The 22,573-nt window shown below is 38.4% G+C and overlaps 1 protein-coding gene across 4 annotated transcripts in view; it reads left to right on the forward strand.

Moving 5' to 3' along the window:
- Positions 1 to 16,355, forward strand: part of LOC111216459 (dystrobrevin beta-like) — a 33,328-nt gene extending 16,973 nt beyond the window's left edge. The window contains exons 11-23 of one of the 4 annotated variants that reach the window (XM_022737995.1): positions 1,078 to 1,149; positions 2,260 to 2,337; positions 3,982 to 4,066; positions 4,307 to 4,386; positions 5,516 to 5,629; positions 7,743 to 7,839; positions 8,399 to 8,419; positions 8,689 to 8,842; positions 9,963 to 10,052; positions 10,332 to 10,379; positions 10,732 to 10,772; positions 12,677 to 12,706; positions 13,820 to 16,355. In XM_022737995.1, the coding sequence (XP_022593716.1) occupies positions 1,078 to 1,149; positions 2,260 to 2,337; positions 3,982 to 4,066; positions 4,307 to 4,386; positions 5,516 to 5,629; positions 7,743 to 7,839; positions 8,399 to 8,419; positions 8,689 to 8,842; positions 9,963 to 10,052; positions 10,332 to 10,379; positions 10,732 to 10,742 (850 nt within the window). In that variant the 3' untranslated portion in view covers positions 10,743 to 10,772; positions 12,677 to 12,706; positions 13,820 to 16,355. Of the gene's footprint in view, positions 1 to 1,077; positions 1,150 to 2,259; positions 2,338 to 3,981; positions 4,067 to 4,306; positions 4,387 to 5,515; positions 5,630 to 7,742; positions 7,840 to 8,398; positions 8,420 to 8,688; positions 8,843 to 9,962; positions 10,053 to 10,331; positions 10,380 to 10,731; positions 10,773 to 12,673; positions 12,707 to 13,819 lie in introns of all 4 variants that reach the window. The other 3 variants (XM_022737997.1, XM_022737998.1, XM_022737999.1) reach the window with 3 other exon arrangements.
- Positions 16,356 to 22,573: the final 6,218 nt, after the last annotated feature.

Raw genomic sequence — 22,573 nt, forward strand, 5'->3', positions numbered from 1 at the left:
CAGTAGATTGGAAGCTCACTGCAAAAACTTAAATTAACATCAAAACATCAAATTTCTGCCACATATCTCCAAGTCACATTATTTAATTAATTATAATACAGTTAATGCACTTGATAAATAATTGTAGACCTTTTTGTCCCTACTGGTTTTCCATCAGCTTCAACCTGTATCACTGTGAAAAAAGGTATTCAATTGAAATCTCTGTGTTATTAAAAAGGTCTTGAAAAGATTAATATGGTGAACACTGCAGAAACCCTGACGTGATAATATCATCACAATACAATAGCACTGTAAGAGACTCTATTGTCCGGCCTTAGAAGTAGATACACTACATAGAAACAGTACATTGATAGTGTTTAAGGGTTTTGTCCAAGGGCTTTGTAGTAGCTGTTGTGTCAACACTAAAACGGGTTAGTTTAGATTACAGAAGACGAAAAATTGCACACCATCAAACATTTACTATCAGGTCGCAGACTCTTGGCCGACTTTATGGATATCACCAGTAGAGTCACATGTGCACAGAAAGTTCAGATAACATGGATAAACTGAAAGTCCCACCTCTTCAGCCAGCTACTTTGGTCGCTCCGCCCCTCTGCTGGACCCACACGGTCTCATTTTCCAAACACTGGCAGACTGGGTCATTCCTAACCTGCGAGCACTGACCAAACTTATATTCAGGCCAGCACACAGAGGCTGCACTTAGCACAGATGTGAGTATGCTTACAACAATGCTGTATCATATTTATTCTTCTTTCAAACTTACATTTTTCTGTCTTTTTTTTTTTTTCTTTTAAATTTCCCCTGTGGATCTGTATTCACTCTCTTTCTCTTTCTTTTTTTCTTTCTTTCTTTCCCTCTGGTGATCTTTGGCCTGTCTGTGTTTGTTCAGACTAGTACAATTCACTATTGCATGAGTGCACTCAAAAGCACATGAGAGTGTGTGAGTGTGAGAGTAAGAATGTGTGTTTTCTGATAGGAAAGCCTTTGTGTTTCACTGATTTAACGTTGTTGTGCTCGCTGTACGTTTGTGCTGTTGATGATATGGGTCTGATAGATTGTGTGTTTGTGTGTTTGCAGCCCCTCTCGACCTGTAGAGAACACCAGCGAGGCCATGTTGGTGTCCTCATCAGCACCGGAAGCCACCAAGAGGTAAAGACTGACAGAAAGAGGAGAAAAAAAAACAGTTTTGTGTCTCTGATCAGAAGTTTGAAATTTTCTCAGATTGATTCATAAATTGGGTTTTTAAAAACTTGCTTCATTACTTTGTTCTTTGTTAATTACTGTTTCCTCTTCTGTCACTTTACACCAATTGCAAAAGGATGAAAATTAAATTTGAGTGTCTTATGTAAGTGTGTGATTTTAGTAAAAGTCCCCAGTACTATTGTTTCAGACCTCAGATTTAATGTGATGTTTCACCACAGTAGCGTCACATCAATGCAAGATACAGTCACAAAGCTTTACAGGTGTATAGTTAAGATCAAAATAAAGGGTGAATACTGAGTACTCATGTAGTAATGTAGTCATGACTACTGAGTACCCACTGGTTGAAAGGTCAACATGTTGACATGTTGACAGGTCTCTAGTTATATACAGCTGGTAACAAAATGTTGTATAATGTGGTATAACTCTCCATAAATTCCTGCACTAGGTAAATAATTATAGGCTGCTAGGCCAAATTAATCAATGACTGAGTTTTATTGATTTTTCATACGTTGACCTGTGTAACCATATTAAATTGCGTTTTATTTGATATTAAAAATGGTTTACAGCATCTTGAAATTAACCCGACCTCTGCAGATATCCTGTAGTAACATTAGTTTTAGATTAATCGATTAGTTGATCGACAGGAAATAAATCTGCGTTTTACTCCAAACATTCCTGAGTTTCAGCTTTTGAATTGTGTGAAGCAGACGAGGTAGAAGTTATTGTGCAGAATATGCAAAATAACAGCAATACAATGTGCTGAGACATGCAAAAAGAATATGTTATCTGTGTGAGGAATTGTATGAAAATGAATGAAGTATATTAAAATATATTAGATATATAGTTTATTAAAAGATATGATAATCTGAGAAATGTGAATTTACAGCATATATGTGCAGAACAGACGTGAACTGACAATCACACACATCCATGAAGAAAGTGTGGCTGTCAGTGTGAAATAAAGTTGTTCTGATTTCTGCATATTGGTGAAATGGGACCATAATCACTGTCTGTTATCCTGACTGTTTATTTCCTGTCTGTTGTCCTGTCATCCAGTTTGGCAGCAGCTCAGCGCATGAACGAGGAGCACGCTCTAATCGCTGCATATGTGAATCGCCTCCAGAACAGCCCGCGGTGAGAGGAGAGCGGGGACACAGCAGGGGGGGTGGTTACATAAGGGAATCAGGGAGGGTGTAAAGCGGAGAGCAAGGTGCATCACAGTTACACCTAAACTGAGTCATTGTGAGTTTAATTAATCTTTATTATAATGACGAGCGAAGAGCAAGTAAAAAAAACAAAATGTAAAACAGCAAAAGGATAAACACAGCTCTCGGTTGTGCAGTCCACTGAATCTTCATTTGTCCAGAGGTTAAAAGCTGCTGTTCTAGGCAACATTTACCCTCAACAACTGGTCATGTGTAGAAGTTACAGTACGTCCAAAATACCACCTTAACATCCCTTCTGTGCCCGGCTTTCACTTGGCTTAACTTAGTCTGCTCACAGAAGTTTGCCAGTGCTGTTTCTAGTCGTTAGATGCCAGTTCACTAATCTCTAGACTATGAAAAAGTTCTTTTCCCAAAACCTAAAATCATTCATCAGTAAACTCTCTTAGCTTACACTCAAACACTTCGCTGCATGCAGCTGATGTACCCCCACAGCCACAACTTCAGTTTCAACAGTTTATGTAACTATTTCAGTTTCTCTGCTTGCTTGCCAACTAGTTTCCACTGATGGCACCTTACAAATTACTGAATGAACTAACTAGTTTCAAACTAACTATTTCGAGAGGGAACGTTTTAACCCTGTTGATCTGATTTTTGAAGGTAATTGTACCGAATTTAAACTGAATTTACTGCTAAAAACTGGTACATTCTCTAGAGAAGAAAGTGTATTCTCTTCTTGAAACAATCCATGTACCACTGCTGTGTGGGATTTTGGTTGTTGTATTTTTTGTCTGCAAGGTTTTGTGTGGGGTCGGCCCTTTCATAGTCGTGACATTTTCTGCTGCTGCAGGCTGTGTGCATGATTGTTTTTTGATGAGAAACCAGAATGTGCTGGATGCAGTTGCTCAATAACACTCAGCGCCTACGGTGTTTCACAAGTCAAGAAAAATCTAAGCGGGTTCAAAATAATGGGTTAACATGTATATTGTACATGTATCATCAGCTGCTCTTTTGACCTCCCCTTTTTATTTTCTCGTATATATTCTTAAATCCTTATGGCTATTGTTGCTGAGAACTCTTGTTCATACATTTTAAGATAATTTAGCCAAGGAAATGTTGTCATGTTGCACATCCTGCTCAAAAATGAAAAATTCAAATTGGATTCTTAGACTAAAACAGGGCTAGTTTCTCCTTTGAAAACAGAAAACAATTATATCCATCATCCTGTCTACATTGGATTATGGAGATATCCTTTATGCTCAGGTTGGATGTTCATCACTGGAATCAAAAAGGCAACAGCATACCTGACTCTTAATCTATAAGGCATCACAGAGCCAGTAACCATGACGCCATATTCACTGGAGAGATTGGCTTTAAAAGTTCCTCACACTAACCCTCAACTGGGGAGGACTGGTTTCCAGTTAAACCTCACTACTGGAATGCACCACAGATCAGGGAGAAGCCTTTATAATATCAAAGTGCTGTCCTCTTTTACATAATAGTTTGCTGAATTTTGCGTTTTTTGTTCCTATAGGCAATCAATGTGATCATTAGTCTGTGTTAGTCATAGTCAGTTGCTGATTCTCTCTCTCTCTCTCTGTCTCTCTCTCTCTAGTATGGACAGTCCCAGCCGACAAGACGAGGAGCACAAACTGATCGCCCGCTACACCTCCCGCCTGGCAGAGACTGACGGCACGGGAGTGAGTCAATAATGTTATAATAATATATAAGATACACAATCAGGTTCCTGTATGTTACATGTGCATAGAACTCATTAAATGATATATAATCATTCCACAGTCAGTGCAAAACCATTGAGCAACAGTGACTTAGTTGAGTGAGTGTGTGTGTGTGTGTGTGTGGGTGTGTGTGTGTGTGTGTGTGTGTGTGTGTGTGTGTGTGTGTGTGTGTGTGTGTGTGTGTGTTTGTGTGTGTTTCAGGTGATACCGAACCGCAGCATCAACTTTGACGTGAACAAACAGAAGAGGGAGCTCATTGCACAGCTGGAGTGCAAGAACAGGTAGAAGTGAGAACTGTGAACAGAAGATAACTTGTTCATTTTAATTAGATCCCCTTGTTTAGTTTGACTCATGCACCTTTTAAATCTGTCACTTTTAGTTGTGTTTGTGACTGTATATCTGAAGCGCTACTGTATCTGGATTTCAGGACGTGACATCGGTGTCCCCGTCCAATTTATCTAATTTTTGTGACAACTCTTTAAAAAACCCTATCACTAGACCCACTACCACTATTTGACACAATGATTAAAGGTAAACATTTCAAAGTAAACATTTTGAAAGCCTCTAAATTTTACACCCCTGCACTAGAGCTGCAGCTTATCAATCCATTAATCCAACTCTATTTGTAGAGCCCCATTTATACAGGCTACTGTATTTCAAAGTGCTTTACAAATGACAGACACGCTGATAACAAGACAGAACAAACGTGCACAGAATAACCAATACTTGAGCGACAAGAAATTAATCATCATCATTTTAATAATTAATTAATCTTTTAAGTTATTTTGACAGATAATTGACAGGAAAATGTTAATTATCTGATGATTACAGCTCCTCAAATGTGTAAAGCTGCAGTTTTTCCTCGTCTTAACTTCACTGTAGACTGAATATCTTTGGGTTTTTGGCTCTGATGTCACCTTGGGCTCCAGGAAAATCGCGTTTGACGTTTTTTCTTTTACTTCTGTTTTTTAGACCAAACGAATAATCAATTAATTGAGAAAATAATTGGCAGATTGTGAAAATGTATTACTTGCGACCCTGCCCTGCACTTATTGAGAATTTCAAATGATGTGTCCTAATAATGAATGTATTGTTTGTCAGATGTTAGTTTATTTAATACTATTAAGCACACTAAGTTGTAATGTTTTCGTTCTCTTTGCTTAAAGGATTGTCCCTTCACAATAAAAGAGCCCTATGTGTATATTTGTGCGTTCTATGTACTGAATGTCTCCAGAATGGGTGTATTCATAAGTTTGTGTCATTTAAATGCAACCGCTTGCCATATTTATATTCTCTAAATCCAACTCTTATATTCCTCTGCAGAAGCCTGCAGAAATATCTTCTCACGGTCTGTTCAGTCATGTTACGCTCTCCCAGCCTCAGCTGAACAGTATGTTTTTCATTTCCCAGAGAGATCTTGGCAGAGATCAAACGTCTGCGTACAGAGCATGATGCAGCCTGCCAGCCCAGCCCGGAGAAGGGCAGCACCAACCCAACTCTGCTGGCTGAGCTTCGCCTGCTCAGGTAAACGGACTCCACCAAAGACCAGGAGTCACACCGACACTTGAAATACTTGTTATACGTACTTATAAAGATTCTTTTGTTTTAACTTGAGCTTTGTGAGTCATAGAGACTGAAATGATGCCCAAACATCATTTTCAGTGGGTTCAAAGCTTCTCAGGCCCTACGCCTGCATTTACTGCATTGCGTACCACAGCGTCAGATTTGGCGGGAAATCTGCTGTGTTGCTTTGCAGCACAGAGGGAGAGTGCTTTATGGCAGATGGCATTGACAGATGGTAGAGTTTGTTAAAAGCTAATTTAAAAGTCACCCCCAACTTGTTTATGCTTTTTTTAGTAAAAACTAATTTTATATATATGTATATATATATATATATATATATAGATTTTATGTGATCTTTCAAATTATTATTTTTTTGTTATATATGTTATTATTATTATTAACTTATTATTTACTTGTTATTTTTATTATTTAGCATTTTTGTAAAAAAAAAAAAAAAAAAAAAAAAAAATTGTCACAGTATCTTTTTGGATATTTCCACTTTGGGGCACCAAATTGTGTGATTGAAATATTTAAAATATACTTAGATGAAAAGTTTTGGCCCTAGAGTCTTACATTTTTCTGAAAGCTTTGATATTCTCTGACTTGGGGCTAAATCATATGCAGGTGTAGTGAAAACTGAAACAAGCTTAATGAGACACATTAGCTAATAGCTGTAATTTAAGGTAACTACACACTATCTGGCTGAGTCCAAATGTCCACCTTGCACACTTGCAGACCGCATGGGGGTGAAATGCACAGTGAGACTTAAAGAGTTTCCAGTGAGGTGAATTAAAGTTCCTGACACTCTACTCAACAGTAACTCATTTCAAAGTATTTTTCTGGACGGTTCTTAATGCTACTGAGACGTTCAGAATGAGAAGTAAAATGTTCCCTTTACACGAGCTGCTAAACACGGTGTTACATCGACATTAAACCCTCAATTGACGGTGATAATCATGATCATCACTTCCTTCCATCCCACATAATATGAATATGAAGTTTCCACCTTGAACCTGTTACTGGCTCAGATACATCTACTATATGTGTCTGTCAAATCTGAGTTTTTTTTTTCCAGCAAAGATGCAGAAGATCATCTCAACTTCCTCTGTTGAAGCTTCACTTTAGTGACATAATGACTCAAATCTGGATTTAATGTGTGACTCAGGCTCTTGTTTTAGTTGTTTATTTACTCCTCTATCCTACCATGTGAAGGAAAGCCAAGCAGGAAAGAGAAGAGTTATGCTCCTGCTTTTAAGTCCCGTCCAGATCGCACACTGTTTGGGGAAAAAAAGATTGTAAACACCTCTGTATGTTTGTTACTCTGGAATGATGTTAGCCACAGATGCTGACTCTTAAATCTGGTTTCCGTTGCCAAGTTATTATAAATGGTGAAACTTTATCATTTGGGTGTATTTTGGGTATTTGAAAGTCTCAGTGGTATAGAGCATTTTAGCAGTATAAAGTGTGAGGTGGAGGAAGTTGACAGTTTTGTATGTATCAGTCCTAATTACATTTTCAAGATCTCAAGGTCTTTAAGGTTTTATGATCTGCCCCAGACACAAACACTCACTCGGGAGAATGTCATGGATTTCTAACCTAATGTTCCCTTGTCCTTTAGTCTCCAGCAAACCGTAACTACATCTAATCGCTCTGTGATTTCATTTTCCTCTGGCAAAGCTCTCGCCGAGGTTTCTGCCGTTCCATCTACTGAGAGTCTTTCGGGGATGAGCCTGTGTTTAAAAATTCAGTCTCTTATTTCGCTAAGCAGGCGACTTGACAAGTGTCTGTATTCATGAATGAGGGAGAGAGAGAGAGAGAGGAGTTTTGTTTCATTCACTCATTTGCCTAATCAGACGTGGAGACCAGCCGCCGTAGAGATGTGTCCTGTATATGTGACTAAACACAAATTATTCTGTATTAAACTGGCTCTGAAGATTCATGGTGTGAGATGTGAAATGTCAGAGCTCTTCTGTGTTTCTGCATGTCTTTGTTATTTTAGTCTTACTACAGCTTCTACCTTCCCCTAATGTTACAGTATTGGAAGATAAGCTCTGTGTGTGTGTGTGTGTTGCAGGCAGAGGAAAGATGAGCTGGAACAGAGGATGTCGTCTCTGCAAGAGAGCAGGAGGGAACTGATGGTACAGCTGGAGGGACTGATGAAGCTGCTCAAGGTGACTCACACAAACACTAGCCCCCTTTCAAACAGAGATCCTGCTATATCGCTGTAAGGAAGACCTGAACCAAACAAAGCTAACATAATACTGTGCCCAGTGTGGGTTTTTTACATAGCATGCCCACATTCAGGTGTCAGAGGCGTGATGTTGGCGCAACGCCGGCCCTGCCTTTTACACAGACGTCAATCTGGCTGTGTGACTACCTCCTCTGTCAGCTCACTGCCGGGCCAACATCGTCCCCCACATTCTGTGTTTGTAGCTTTTTATACAGAACAGCGAGGTGGAATAAAGGCGCAATATTTCCACTTTGATCAAGCTGTGTAAAAGGGGCTGCTGACTTTTGTTTTCAGCGTGGTGTATTGTTACCAGTAGAGGGCAAAGTTCCCCCTTTTTCTACTCCTCTTTTCTGTTCCAGTAATAACAAGCTTCACTTTCCTCTCTTGAGTTCCTCCTTTATAATTTTATCTCTGCTTCTAGCTCTGACTGTGTCTGACCTCTTCTTTTCCATCCTTTTCCCCCCTCTTTGTTTCCAACTGTCCATGTTGTGGCCCTGTAGGATGAGGAGCAGCGGCAGGCAGTAAGTTTATGCTGGACTCACAGTGGTGTAACTGTGGGATTTAGCCCTTTTTAGCTTTTCAAACAATGAGGACAGTGCTTTATTTTTCTTTTTTTTTCTAGTTGGGACCTTGATATTTTGGATTATTAATACCTTTTTGAAGAAGTAATCATAACCTTTTCTGCACTGTGGAGATGTCAGCTGTTATAGTGAAAAAACAAATATATATAAATCATAAATGACATAGATGACAATGATGTGTAACAACCCTCTTAAACCCCGTCTCTTAGGCGCAGGCAGCTGGCTCTTCTCACTCCTCTCCTTCTCGACCGAGTCCATCAACCATGCGCTCTGCAGGTGCTGTGTCTCCACAGGCTCACATGTACCCTCCTCAGGACTCCCTCGCAGGGGTGGGTGGTGACGTACAAGAGGCATTTGCTCAAGGTAGGACTTTTTAAACCTGTGTGTCCTTCAGTGGAAATTGGGTGGTGTTGTATTCTGCCATTTTAACTCAGACCTGGGACCACAGTCAGCCCAGCACGAAGAACAATGACTAAATTCTTTTGCGTGATTAATTTTCATCTACAATCTTACTTTTTCACCACTTTGAGACACAGGAAACATATTTCTGAAAGGATTTAAGTCCTGGCCAAACATGCCGTTTACAAGGGGTTCCTCTACATTTCTGATTGGCTCAACAATTTCCTTGTTAAGACTTTGAGCTTTTATATATATGAACAAGACGTGGGACATCACATGAGTTGGAAATATGCTCTGTATAACAACTTTTCTAAAGGTATCACTGAAACCCAGCCACACACTTAGTTGCCATTTTATTATGCACATGTAGCTGCAACTAATACAGGCAAATACAACAGTCTTGAAATAAATCCTCCCCTTATGAAGGTTATAATGTTCAGTTCAGAGAGGTGTTGATTCGACTCGCCTTTCAGAGACGTCTCTATTATTTAGTCCGTCCCATTTATATCATTGAGGTTAGGCTAAATAACTGAAACCATCTCTTTGTGTAATGCAATACATTTAAGAAATACTGGTAACATTAATGCTCATGTGTAAAACAATTGTTGTTTGGTAGCCCCAGCTGTGTTTACCACATGTATTTATTGAATCTCTGCTCAGCAACAAACACAAATGTACAGTAGTTTCCAGCCAGCCGGTGTTTTGGATTAGTTCCACTTATTAACAGTTCACCGTAAAAACCTTCCGACTGTAATATAAACCACTCCACCAGAGCAAGGATCAAGAAGTGGCCCATTTGTTAAGAAAATGCTCTGTCATAATAAAACATTTTGTTTAACAAGAGCGCACATTCTGCTCATTGTCAAAGCACTGGTGTTGAATATTAAGTCAAGTCTAATTCAATTTCAAAGTAAAAGCTTGGAAGGTGGTGAAAGGCTGTTTTAAGCTGTGCAATATGTGTATTAATGAACTCTGCTCTAATATATGTATATATATATATATATATATATATGTGCTCTACACTACTACACTAATAACACTAATAATGATCATTGTTTTCTTTTTTCTCTCCTCTTCACTTCAGGCCCAAGAAGGAACTTGAGGAACGACCTCCTGGTAGCAGCCGACTCCATCACCAACACCGTGTCCTCGCTGGTCAAAGAGCTGCACTCTGGTACATATACAAACACAACACACAGAAAACACACACTCTCTTGGTGACTTACACATGTTCTTTGAGTATTTTTTGTAGCAAAACGATCTCCTTTTGCAAACGATGAGAGAAATATCTGTGTTGCTATGTGTCGGTTTTGGGTGTGAAAATGGTGAAGAAGCACAAGAAAGTTCATTTTTCTATGTTTTAATTATAAAACCGAAAAATGCTTTTTAGAAAATAATGGCATTTTGGTCCGACACACATTCACGTCGACTCTTTACTTTCCTTTCTGACTAGATGATGGTCGAGAGGAAGAGGAGAGATTGCTGAACGGGAAGGACAGAGGTACATTAATATCTTCAAAAAAGTGTCTCATTACCTTTTCTCACTGCATTAATATTCCTTCTTTCCTAACACTTCTTGCTACCGAAAGCAGTAATAAAGCAGAAACACTAACGATCATTATAACTCAACTGTTGCACTGGGGTTTCACTAACATGACGTTGAGTCTTGAGGATCCAAATTCTTGAATTAATCCGTCAGTAGCCAGATGCTAATAAGGAGTGTGTTTATACATTTTTTAACCTTTATCACAGAAAACACCAAACAATCAAATAACTTGATGAATAAATGAAAATAACAAGTGACTAAAAAATGAACAGGAAAAACTTCACTGACTCCATGCTTCCTTTTATAGGGTTTTTCTGAAAATGTTCACATTAAAGGTGGTGAGAACTGGTGAGTCTTTAATAACTAAAGTCAATCTTTAATCTGTTTTGCATGGACGTGTGCAACTATTATTCATGAAACATGAAAGCACGGAAATTTGATCTCAGGACCGTGAAAGGTTTGACAGATTTTTTTTCAGTTAATAAGTCTGTCTACACATCAGGGGCTGGATTACCACTTTGTACTCTGATCATTTGTTGTAAATTTGTGTTTTTATAAAACTGGTTTAATGTTTTGTGTTTGTCAAGTAATTAACCTTCATAAAACCTGAGGCAAAGTCATATTACTACATGATAGGAGAAATGTAAGGCTGCAAACAACAATAATTTTCATCACCAATACGTCTGAAAACTCCGTTCTATAATAGTTGATTGATTGCTCAGTGTATAAGTTAGTGAAAATTAGGTTAACATATTCAAATCTTTTCCCCCTCGCTAACACTAACTCTAAACAACCCTAAAATGTTGAGTTTCCTACCATAAAAAACTTTAAAAGAGCAAGAGCAAGTTTTTTTCTCCTGGGAAAATTAATCCAGACATCAGCTGAGTTGATGTCGTCTCTCATTTCTCAAGGACATGATTGAACTCTCTCTCTCTCTCTCTCTCTCTCTCTCTCTCTGTCCCTCTCTCCCTCCCTCTCTGATGCTTTTTTTAAAATCTTGAACAGAGGGGGTGCACTATTAAAAGACAGTGGTGCAAGAAGTATTCAGATCTATTACTTAAGTAAAAGTAGCAAAGCCACAATGTAAAAATACTCTGTATGTACTTGAAGTATCCAAAGTAAAAGTATGGCCAGTCTCAAAATTATGGAGCCCACGATGATATTTTGTGCACGTTTGTTATCATCTTCAGGACCTCATATAAATCCCAGAATATCTTTGCCACAAACCTGAAAACACCCGTATTTATGATTAATCTATCTATAATAATGCATCATATTTTATAAGATGATCATATGTTTTGCATGGAAAACTCAAAGTAACTAGTTGCTGTGGTTGTGTGATAAATTTAGTGAAGTGGAAAGTACAATATTAATATTAGTTAAGTAGGATACTACTGTAAATGTACTTAGTCAGTTTTCTACCACTGTTTAAAAGACATGAAATTCCTACTAAGTGGGTTTCTTTTAAGGTTTAATAAACATTTGATAGAAAATATTAACATATATTGATCATAAGCAAACAGTAGTGGTACAGCATTGGCTGCAGAGAAACCTCAGTCATAGGTGGAATATATTAGTTAGCTAATTTTTAATTTACCTAACCTATTGTGTTTCTTTAATGTTTTTGGAGAGATCGTTTTTCGCACATAAAAGTCGCTCTGGCTAACATCAAGAGACTTTAAATGCTTTACCTTTCCTGCATGTCTTTCTATGTCTGTGTCCGACCACGTGCGCTCTCTCTATGCAGCTCCACTTATTCTCCAGGTGCTCTCGTCGTTACTGTAGCAAGCTTCATTAACGTGCCATCTCATTAGCTGCGCTTTATGGAGCCCCTCCTCTTTACGAGGGGACCGCCTGCAGAGACGAAGTGGTGAAACTACTTCCTGGTCTGCTCCCCGGGCTCAGACTAAATTCTCATTAGAATACTAACCTGCAGTATTAACCCAGCGACCCCCGAACAGCCAGACAGACAGGAGGCCAGGGTTCAACCTGCATGTCCAACACAGTTAAGTCTCATAATCTGAAGAAAATATTCTGTTAGACTTTCTATAATAGTGTTTTTTTTTTTGTTGTTTTTTCTCTGGAGTTAGTCAATTTGTGTAGCACCTGCCAAGTACAGTCTTGTTTTATGTTCCTATGCAAAGAACTGGTCTGGTTCTTATTACAGTTTCTGGCAGAAACCTGTAGCACTTGTTACAGCTTCAGACTCCATCATCTTCTGCTGCTAACAAAACTCTTTCTCTCTTTAGCAGGTTAAAATGATCGCAGGAGAAAGAAAAGCAGTAAGTTATCTCATGTAAATCCTTTTTTTTTTGTTTCATGATGATAATAAAAACACAGTTTCTTGTATAGTACAACAAAAGACTAATGTTTCAGCTCTGTGACACTGTGGCAGCACAATGACAGTTTGGCCCAAACAAACTGCTTCTCCACTTTTTATTATTAATCATTTAATCGGTCAGTTAATGTGTAGAAATTTTAGAAAGACATTTGGGCTTCAGAACAAAAAGGCTGTATTTAACGAGTCAAAGCAACATCGTTTATGTGTTTGAACATGTGTGCACAGGCCTCCCAACAGCCCGCTCCTGGTCAGCTTCAAAAGCCGGAGACTATATGTTGCAACATCAACCAGAGATAGTTGTGCCGGGAGTTAGATGAGTTTCCTGAAATGAGAAATTCTGAATTAGGATCACAAAATTACTTGAATAAAAACAATGAAAAGCTTAATTTATTTTATTTTTTTTTATTATAAGGGGGATATTTTGTGTCATAACCATCAAGATCAGACACAAACCTAATTTCGAAGTAGTAATTATCAATTTAAAACTGACTGCGTTTACCTTTTTGAAAACTGAGGTAGATGGATTTTTTCTCAGAGTTATTCTATATTTTTCTAAATACTTACTTTTTCATTGTGTTGCTGAACTTTCATGTCTCTATGATGAATATGAAGTCGTAGCCAGTTAACGTAGCCTAGCATAAAGACTGGAAACAGGGGGAAACGGCTAGCTTTGCTTCGTCAAAGCACCTCTAAAGGTCACCTATTAATCTGTACATAAAGCCAAAGTATGAACCAAACAGTATTTGGTTTTACGAAGGTTATATGAGTATTTTTCTTGAGTTGTCACTCAGCCAGTGATCTTTTTATATTTGGAGAAAGCCAGAAGAGCTGTTTCCCCTTGCTTCCAGTGTTTGTGGTGAACTAAGCCATCCAGCTGGTGGTTCCAGCTTCATATTTACCACACAGACATGATATCCGTATCACTCTTCTAGACAAGAAAGCGAACAAGCATATTACTAATATGTTGAACTATTCCTTTAATCCCATATGACAGAATATAAAAATAAATTAACTTATGATTAATTGTCTGACTGATGTGTCACTCTCTCCTCAGGCAGAGTGATGTTTCATCACGGCCAAAGAAGACTGACAGGGATTAAAGTGTATCTTGTTATATTCATCGTTAGCCAATGGGGATTAGAGCTCCACTGCCAATCAACCAATCACGATGCTGGACACCAAATGACTCCCATCTCCCCCCTTCCCCCCCAGGGTCCCTACTGATGTATAGCTGTGATTCTGTGTGTGTCTTGTCACTGTGGTTTTACTTGTGTTTTGATTTGATTGTGCATAGCTAGAGGAGGAATCTGAAACCTACTGATTTGTACTGTAGCATGTGTGTGTGCTCTGCGTTTTCCAGTTGCGAGAGGATCGAGTAAGTGAGAGAGACACCGTGAAGAGACAGAAAGGTGTGTTTTAGGAAATTTGTGAAGGAAAAAAAAAGCGAGAAAGTTTCAGGGTGGAGATATGTAACTGTATGTTGAGAGAAAAGATAGAGGGAAAAAACAAAGGAAGGTCAGAAAGACGAGAAGTGAGATGTAACGTTTAAAGTTTCAGCACTGTGTGCTTAGTATTTATTGCTTTGATTTGATTTTTGCCATTTATTCATTTGGTTTGAGTGTTTCTGTGTATGTGAGTGTGGTCAGGCCCTGCTGAGACTATAAGCTTTAATGGGACGTTTCCTGCTGCATCAAGCCCAGCCAGGCCCCCTGTCTGGCTGAGGCGATGCAGGGTGGAGAGTTGAAGTCTTGGTCCCGGTCCAGGTGTCTTAAACCTGGAAGAGATTAGTGCCACGGATGCTGGTATGATAGCAGCTCAGGTTGTCCATGCCTCTCTGTCGATTCCCGGTACTGCAGTGGGACTACAGTTAAAGAGGAGATATCTGATTACTCTGCGTGTGTGTGTGCGCGTGTGTGTGCGCGTGTGTGTATGCGCGTGTGTGCGCGTGTGTGAGATGGAGAGAGAGTGAATATAAAACCATTTGCTTGAACAAGGTCGATGTAGCAAAGTGGGTGGAGAAGTGGGCTTCATTAATTTTTATTCCCATTTTAAAATGTTTCTTTTAAAGGCTCAGTTCACACAAAATTACACTTTTTTTTCTCTCTTAACCTCTGGTGCAGTGTTTCACAAGATAAATCATGAGACTATTGAGGGAATAAGGAAGAAAAAGAAATTCATGTAGATCTTTTCTGATTTCATTCTATTATTTTCTTGTAAAGTATTGGGTACAAGATTTTGAAATCCTTAAATTATGTAATAATTGGATGAATTGCTCACAATTCATTATAAGATAAGAAGAAAATAGCTAGGAATAAGTCATCTCAGTTCTTGAGAGGTTGTAAAACTTCAGGCTTCAATGCCAATACAATTCCTTAAGGATAATGACTTATTGAGTACAGTAAAGAGAGAAACACAACGGCAACAAAACAGAGTAAAACCTCTAAGAAAAAACATCTATACGAAGGATTAGAAAGAGCACCAAATACCAAACCACCCAGATAGTGTGAGGTGTTTTTGTCAGGGGGTAGAGATGTATGTCTCCACTCTAGTACAGTGGGGATGAATAATATTTGTTTGTGGCATGAAAACATGGCTGACCAGCAACATCTCTTCACAGAAACAATGTCCCTGTTACTCTGAACGCAGCACACAAACAACAGTTTTCACTGGAGTTGCTTTTTATCAAACAAATAGTCCCTATGAAAACGGTTCAGAAAACGTATGTTGTGTAATTTGGCTGTGAACTGATCTTTTAATAAGTAACTCTGTGATCTATTTGCTGAAGTTGAATCAACTTCATCCTGGTAGAATCAGAATTAAACAGATTCTTAAGATCTGTGATTGGAGGTTTCTTGAAGCAATGCCCCATGGGAACTGTAGTTCACTTTTTCTCATGTTTTTATGTACAGAGTCTTGTCTTAGGTTTTCTTTTCGTTCTCGTGATTCAACAAACATTTAAAAAAAAAAAAAAAAAAAAATCTAACTGAATGGGACTTTTGATTTCTAAACACTGCCTGCCCAAAATGAACTTCTCACACTTTGCTACTCTTTGCTGCCCTTCAAGCTTCCTGTAAAATGCGTTTGATTGTGGAAGTTGAACTACACGCACCACCCCAAAAATCTTCAGACTGGTATCTTTATGCAAATCAAACACAACCCAAAGTGACTCACTGAGCTTCTTTTTTTTTTATCAACAATATCTTTTCAACACTTTTAAGCTTTTCAGGTTTTTGTTTTGTGCTCATAGGAAGCTGTACTTTGCTGTCATGTACATTTCAGTTTTCAGCTGGAGAGTTTGTTGTTTCTTCTTTGTTCATGAGCCCTCCACTTTGTTTGACTCACTGCTTGTGGCTGGGATTATCACAATTTCAGACCGCTGGATGATTGACTGGCTGTATGAGTGATTTAATAAATGAATGAGCTCACGTTTCGGTGTGTATGTGTGAAAGAGAGCGCGAGAGAAATCAAGACTGACAGGACAGATGTGTCCCGACATGAAACTGTAAACACATTCAGCTCTGAACGTGCTGGAGCTGACGGTGTGAGTGTAAAGTGTGGATCATCTGCAATAAATAATATTTAACGTCAAACTCTGGAGTGTCTGCTGTCTCTGTGACTGTTGGTCTTGATCCTCAGGACACAAAAAGTTATGACCTGATGATGAAGCAACATAAAAACAAGGGTATGTAATGTATAATTCAATAATTTCTCCATGCCTTTCCACCACTATGTCATAGCTCTTCCATGAGCTCAATATTTTATTCCCTCCCGGTTTGTTCAACAGTCTCTGCTGCGCTACAGTTTGGTAAAACTAAAATATCTAATGTGATAAATCTGCGAAACAAGCTGGAAACCACACTGCTGTATTCCTGGAAAGTGACCCATTTGTAAAATTCCTTGACTTCCCTCATCTGGCGTACGGCTTCTCTAAATCCCATGATATCGCAACAACTCTAACACAACTGAGAACTGCAAAAATAAACAAGCGGTGCAAGGAATGACATATGCAATACGTGGTGATGAGGCCATGACACAAACAGTGGTGAAATGAAGCAAAGTACGTTTACTTAAAATCCTTGAGATTTTCATGAAATCAAACTCCATTTTTGACACTGTTGTCACATCAGTGGTTGTTTTCTGCAGGAGCCATTCAAGGTATTTATATTTCATTTCATTTCATTTCATTGTTAGTGGCAGACACCATCATTCCTGCCCTAGATTCAAATTGCCCCTACCTATGCATACTTACAACTTGAGTTTGTTTGGCTGCACTGTAAACAGATTCATCAGTCAGATCAGTCTTCTGTTGTGTTTAATAAATGATTTACAACATGCTATAATGAAGTCGTATGCAGACATGTGGGCACTTCAAAGTGTTAAGTAATGTACAGGATTTGCGATTCCACTTAAGGGTGACCTCCAGAGAATAACTGTTGTTGAAAAATACATTAATAGGCACATATCTGCATATAACTACATTGTGTGTTAAGAATCATTTATTAAAAGTATATACACTGCTTATAAATGGTAAATAGGGGGTTGAAATGTGTCCTGTTTTTCAGTATGCTCAGGGATCATAGTGCCTTAGATTTTTCCTTTTTTTGAACTTGTACTTTCCATGTGAAGCAACTCTGTACATTGCAAATTTTGATTTTACTTCTTCCAAAATTGTTGAACTATGCAGTGATATTTAACTTTTCATTTCGAATAGGAGGATTGTTTTATTTCTTCTTTTAAAAGATATAGTTCGGCTTTGAACTACCTAACAGCTTAGTAAGTAGTTAGAATTACCTCTACCTTTACCAACAACAACAACGTTAAATTACTTCCTGTCCTTTAATGCAGTGGTAACAAATCAATAGTAAGGAAAAAAAAAAAGTGAGGACAGGCTCCACTCTGCATATTGGTGCATTTTTCTGATGGTATTTTGACTTAAGTAAGATTTTGAATGCAAAATGACATGTGTCCAAAAAGGCACATGTCACTCTGCCGCTCGTTGACCTCCACTGGCTGCTCACGGTTGCCCAAATCAAACTCTCGAGTCACTATTCCTTGCCTTCAAAGTGACTTCTGGGTCTGCACCCATTTACTTGAACTCAGTCATACAGCCTTATCCTCCCTCTCAGCTGCTGTGTTCCTCCAAGGAATTGCCGTCCTTGCACACAAGGCAGTCGCAGCCTGTTCTTGTTTGTGGTTTCTTTGATGGTAGAACAAGCTACCGACTGCTATCAGAGCAGGGGAGTCCCTCTCTATCTTCAAGAGTCTTTTGAAGAATATCTCCTTAGAGAGGACCTCCTCTCCTAACACCTCGAACACCCTAACAAGCACTTACTATGCACTTTGTGTGCACTTCTTTACCTGATCTTCTGGCACTTCGCCTTATTGACCAGATTTAGTAGCTACTTAGCACTTACACCAAGGTCTCCTACTGCACTGAAGCTGTAGTGTCCCTCACTTGTAAGTCACTTTGGATAAAAGCACCTGCCAAATGAGTAATTATAAAGTAAAAAAAGGACTTTTACCTCTAACAGAGTATTTTTACACTGTGGTTTTTCTACTTTTTCTTTCGTAAAACGTCTGAATTCTTCTTCCACCATCCATCTTCTTGGGGTAGTAATGAAAAACAGCTTCACATTTACAACGTGCCTCCTATTTTTAGGCCACTAACCTACTAGCCTACAAAATTCAACCATTTTAGGAATGTTAGGGATACAAAGGTAGTACAATAATGGCAGCAAGCTAGTATCAAAAACCATCACAAAAATCTGGGGAGAGACTTTTTTTTGTTACATTTCCTGTGAGCCAGTCTTTTTGCTCCTAACCCAGTTTCTATAAATACCCCCCACCCTCCCACCCAGCATGGACATGGCCTACACTAAAATTACACCAATTTTTCCCCTTCATGTTAAGACTTTTTAACTTTCTGCCTGATTTAGTGTCCTCATTAGTATGGATGAGCAGTTCTCACTTTTCCCATGAGCTTCCTACAGAGGTCATGACTCTGTGTGTGTTGTCTGCAACGTGGGGGTGTAAACTATACACTGAATAAAGCTCTTTGAGGTTGTCTGTGTGTTGGTGACCTCACTGACTGCTATAAACACCCCCAACCACCACCTTCTCCTATACTCACACACACACACACACACACCTCAGTGCAGTTATGACCCTACGTAGTAAAGATCAGTTCACTCTTTTTCTTCTAGGAGGTCAAACTGAGTTTAACCTCGTCCTTTAGAGGCAAACTGGTAAAAATCAACCAGTCATGGTCCAATTAAAGTCCATTTGTTCTGACAGTTGAAGTTAGAATTTACTCAAATGATGATTTTAATAATATTTTAAGTCATTGATTGATGAAAAAGGGATTTGCTGCTTTTCTTTGCTTTATATCTTTGTAAACTGGATATTTTTGGACAAAGAAACAATTTGAACTTTTTTCACTGCTTTATGAAATTTTGTTTAATAAATGATTAATAAATTGGTGATGATGATGAAAGTAATTATTAGTTTCAGCTGTAATAACAATGACTTCACAGCTTGGCTGTAGGTTTATTTTCAGAAGTGGGGGGTGGGAGCGTAATGTTGTTAAAGGCTCCTCAGCCAAATACAAAAAAAATATACGTAAATGGTATTTCTATTTCATTACATACTATATACTTCATACCATCCTGCAGATGACAAATAATAATATTTTCCATAATAATGATAATAATATCCTAGTATACAGTATAGGGCTACAACAATAATTATTTTCATTATCGATTAATCTGCTGATTACTCAAGTAATCAATTAATCGTTTACTCTATTATTTGTCAAATAAAATGGAGAAAAACAACCATCACAACTTTGCAGAGCCCAAAGTGACCTCCTTAATTTGCTTAATATTTCTGTCCAACAATTCAAAACCCAAAGATATTTAAATTATTATCATATATGACAAAGAAAACCTGCAAATCTGAAACGATAAATCAGTTATAGAAATTGTTTTTGACTAATTTACTTTCAATTGAAACTTCTGGAAATCCTGGATAGTGGCAAATTTATTCAACTTTATTCAGCCCTGAGTTGTGACTGCAGGTGTCCTCACAGGCTGTAAATAGCTTCAGCAACCTTCACCAAGAGGACAGGACAGCCTGTATGTTACCTGAGAGGAAAAATCAAAGGCCCCTAAATCACTGTATAATGTTTGTAAAGTGTAATTGTGTCGAGGTTATGCTAACACTGAAGGTGATATTAACATTTTGATGTGGATTTGTGGACTGCTGGACACTAAAAGGACAGTGTTTAAAGAGATTTTGATGATTGGATAAACTGAAACTGTAAGAGTGTGTGTGTGTGTGTGGGTGTGTGTGTGTGTGGGGGGGTGATTCTGAAAAATCCCCTCCCCCCCAGATGAAATTCTGCCTACTAATACTAATCTCATCCATTTTTCTTTCCCCATATGTTGGTAAACAGATAAACCCCACATACTGTAAACTATGCTGTAATATGAGATAAAGGAAAATACCCCTCATTCATCTTCTTATACATTTGTGAATCCTGAAATATTGTTTTGAAAACTACTCTTTTTGTTACCACTTGCCCTCTGTCTGTCTGGTCTGCTCTCACTAAATTTACTGTTTTTCTTTCTCGTGTTTCGTAGAATACCATGTCTGCTGCAGGTTCCAACTTGTTGCGAGAGGCATCAGCTTCACCTGTTGAAAAACCTGGGGAGAAAGGAGTCAGACTAGAAGAAGCTAACCTGCCAAACAAGAAAACTTATAAAAAGTAATGAAGGTGGAGGCCTAGATCACCTAACCTAGATCAACCATGACTGAAAACATCTCCTGCATCAACAGTAGCTGTTTGTAAAACATTTTAGTCCTGAATAACACTAATTCAACAGAGTGGTGTCCAACCTGGGGATCTGTGACCCCAGGATAGTAAACATCAGACAGATTTAGACATTTGCAAGTTGGGACGTGCTTCAATTTAAAAGGTCAGAGGTAAAACAGTGCTCTACAGTAATACCACATGTGTGCAACTAGCAAAACTAAAGTGAGTTGAAAGTTGTTTTAAAAAAAATAGTATTAATGCTGAAATGGATTATTTAATTAGTTGATTTAAAGGTGTATTTTAAGCCTAGACTTCACCCTGAGACACTTTTGAAAAACAGATGTGACATTTTTGCCTTCAGGCAGTAAAATGCCCACATCAAACATACTGTATATTGTTACAAGAATCTCATCTTACCCTTTCCAATTATTATGTATGTATAGCCAGACATTAACCAGGGCCAGAAATGAGCAGCTGGGACCCCAATAATCCTGTTCCCCTCTCGCTGTCTGCATTGTGTACAGGAGACCTACACTGCAATATTACACGGCCCCAGGTTCACTGTGTGGTACTTTGATTAAAGTCAAAATAATTTATCAAGTTTTGAGCCCAACACCAGTGTTGGTATTTGAGAGTTTACAAATCTATCTAGATAGTAATTTCCGCACATAAAGGCATAACATAAAACAAACCTTCTTGATTGGTTTTTATTTAAAGAACTGTAACCCTGATGTGTACTGAGCAGGACATTTTGCAGTTGAAAACCAAACTTGGACTTCGTTGTCTACTTCTAAATGACCTCAAACAAAACTCATTTCTGATTTGTTTTACGTATCAGTTGACACGATCAGTTTAGATTTAATTTAAATTTTGATTTTAATACAAAACCCTCATCAAAATAGGCCCCTGTAGATGTCACCAACTTCAACAGTGAACCTTGGGCTTTTTCTTTTTCCAGAGTAGTCGCCTCCTTGATAATCAAAGCTCTAAAATGCCACTCAGTAACTAGTTCGGAAAATAGTATATTTCTGCATTATTATGGAGAATGTAAACCTTAAAATGTTAAGATCTTGGAGGCATCCTGATCAGGGCCAGATGAACCCAAAAATGAGCATCTGTGAATTCTGTATTAGTAGTAATAAGATCATATATATTTCAGATTATGCACCATGTATGGACAAGACAAAGAGCACAAATATTGGCCTCAAAACTGATCATAAAAAAGATACAAATTATTACTTACTACACAAAACAGGTGCTCCTGATGCACAAATAATAAACCAATGACCACAACTGATGGTCTTGTTTTTTACATTTTTTAATCTATAATGAAGGGTTTTTGACTCTTGTACTTAAACACAGTGTGCATTGATTATATTGGGGATTTGTTTCTTCTCTTGTGGACATTTTTTAATGCAGCCATCACCTTAAGGCCCCTGTCCTTCTAGTTTACATTGTACCTTTAGTGTTGGATACACTTTTATGTTATGACAAACACCACACAGTAAACTTGAAACCCTCAGGCGCTCCTGAGGGTCTGGGGCTACTTGCTCGGTCAGTAATTAGGGATCTTGAGTCTAAGTTTATATCTTTAACTCCTCTTAGTCACTTTGGGTTTCTTTATGGTAAATTTCCATCATTTTGTGGTAATTTTTCATACCTTTGTTGTCATTTTTCATCTCTTTACAGTTGTTTAGCATCACTTTGTGGTCATTTCATGTCTCTTTGTTGTCATTTTGCGTCTCTTTGTGGGCGTTTTGTGTTTTTTTTAACAACTTTTAACATCTTTGTGACTTTCAGATAAGAAATTTGAAGTGACTTCATACAGAGGCTCTGGTCCAGCGGCCCTCTGACCTCTCGGGACCCTGGGCCTGTGCTCGGTAGGCCCTTAATTCGTCCATGTCTTCTAATGCTACACCTGTCTTTTGTGTTTGAGTGAGTGTTTGTGTCCGTGCGTATGTATGTGTGTGCGCGCGCAAGGTTGTGACTGTAGAC

Source organism: Seriola dumerili, unplaced genomic scaffold (genome assembly GCF_002260705.1).
Source record: "Seriola dumerili isolate Sdu_G_001 unplaced genomic scaffold, Sdu_1.0 BDQW01000025.1, whole genome shotgun sequence".
NCBI lineage: Eukaryota > Metazoa > Chordata > Actinopteri > Carangiformes > Carangidae > Seriola > Seriola dumerili.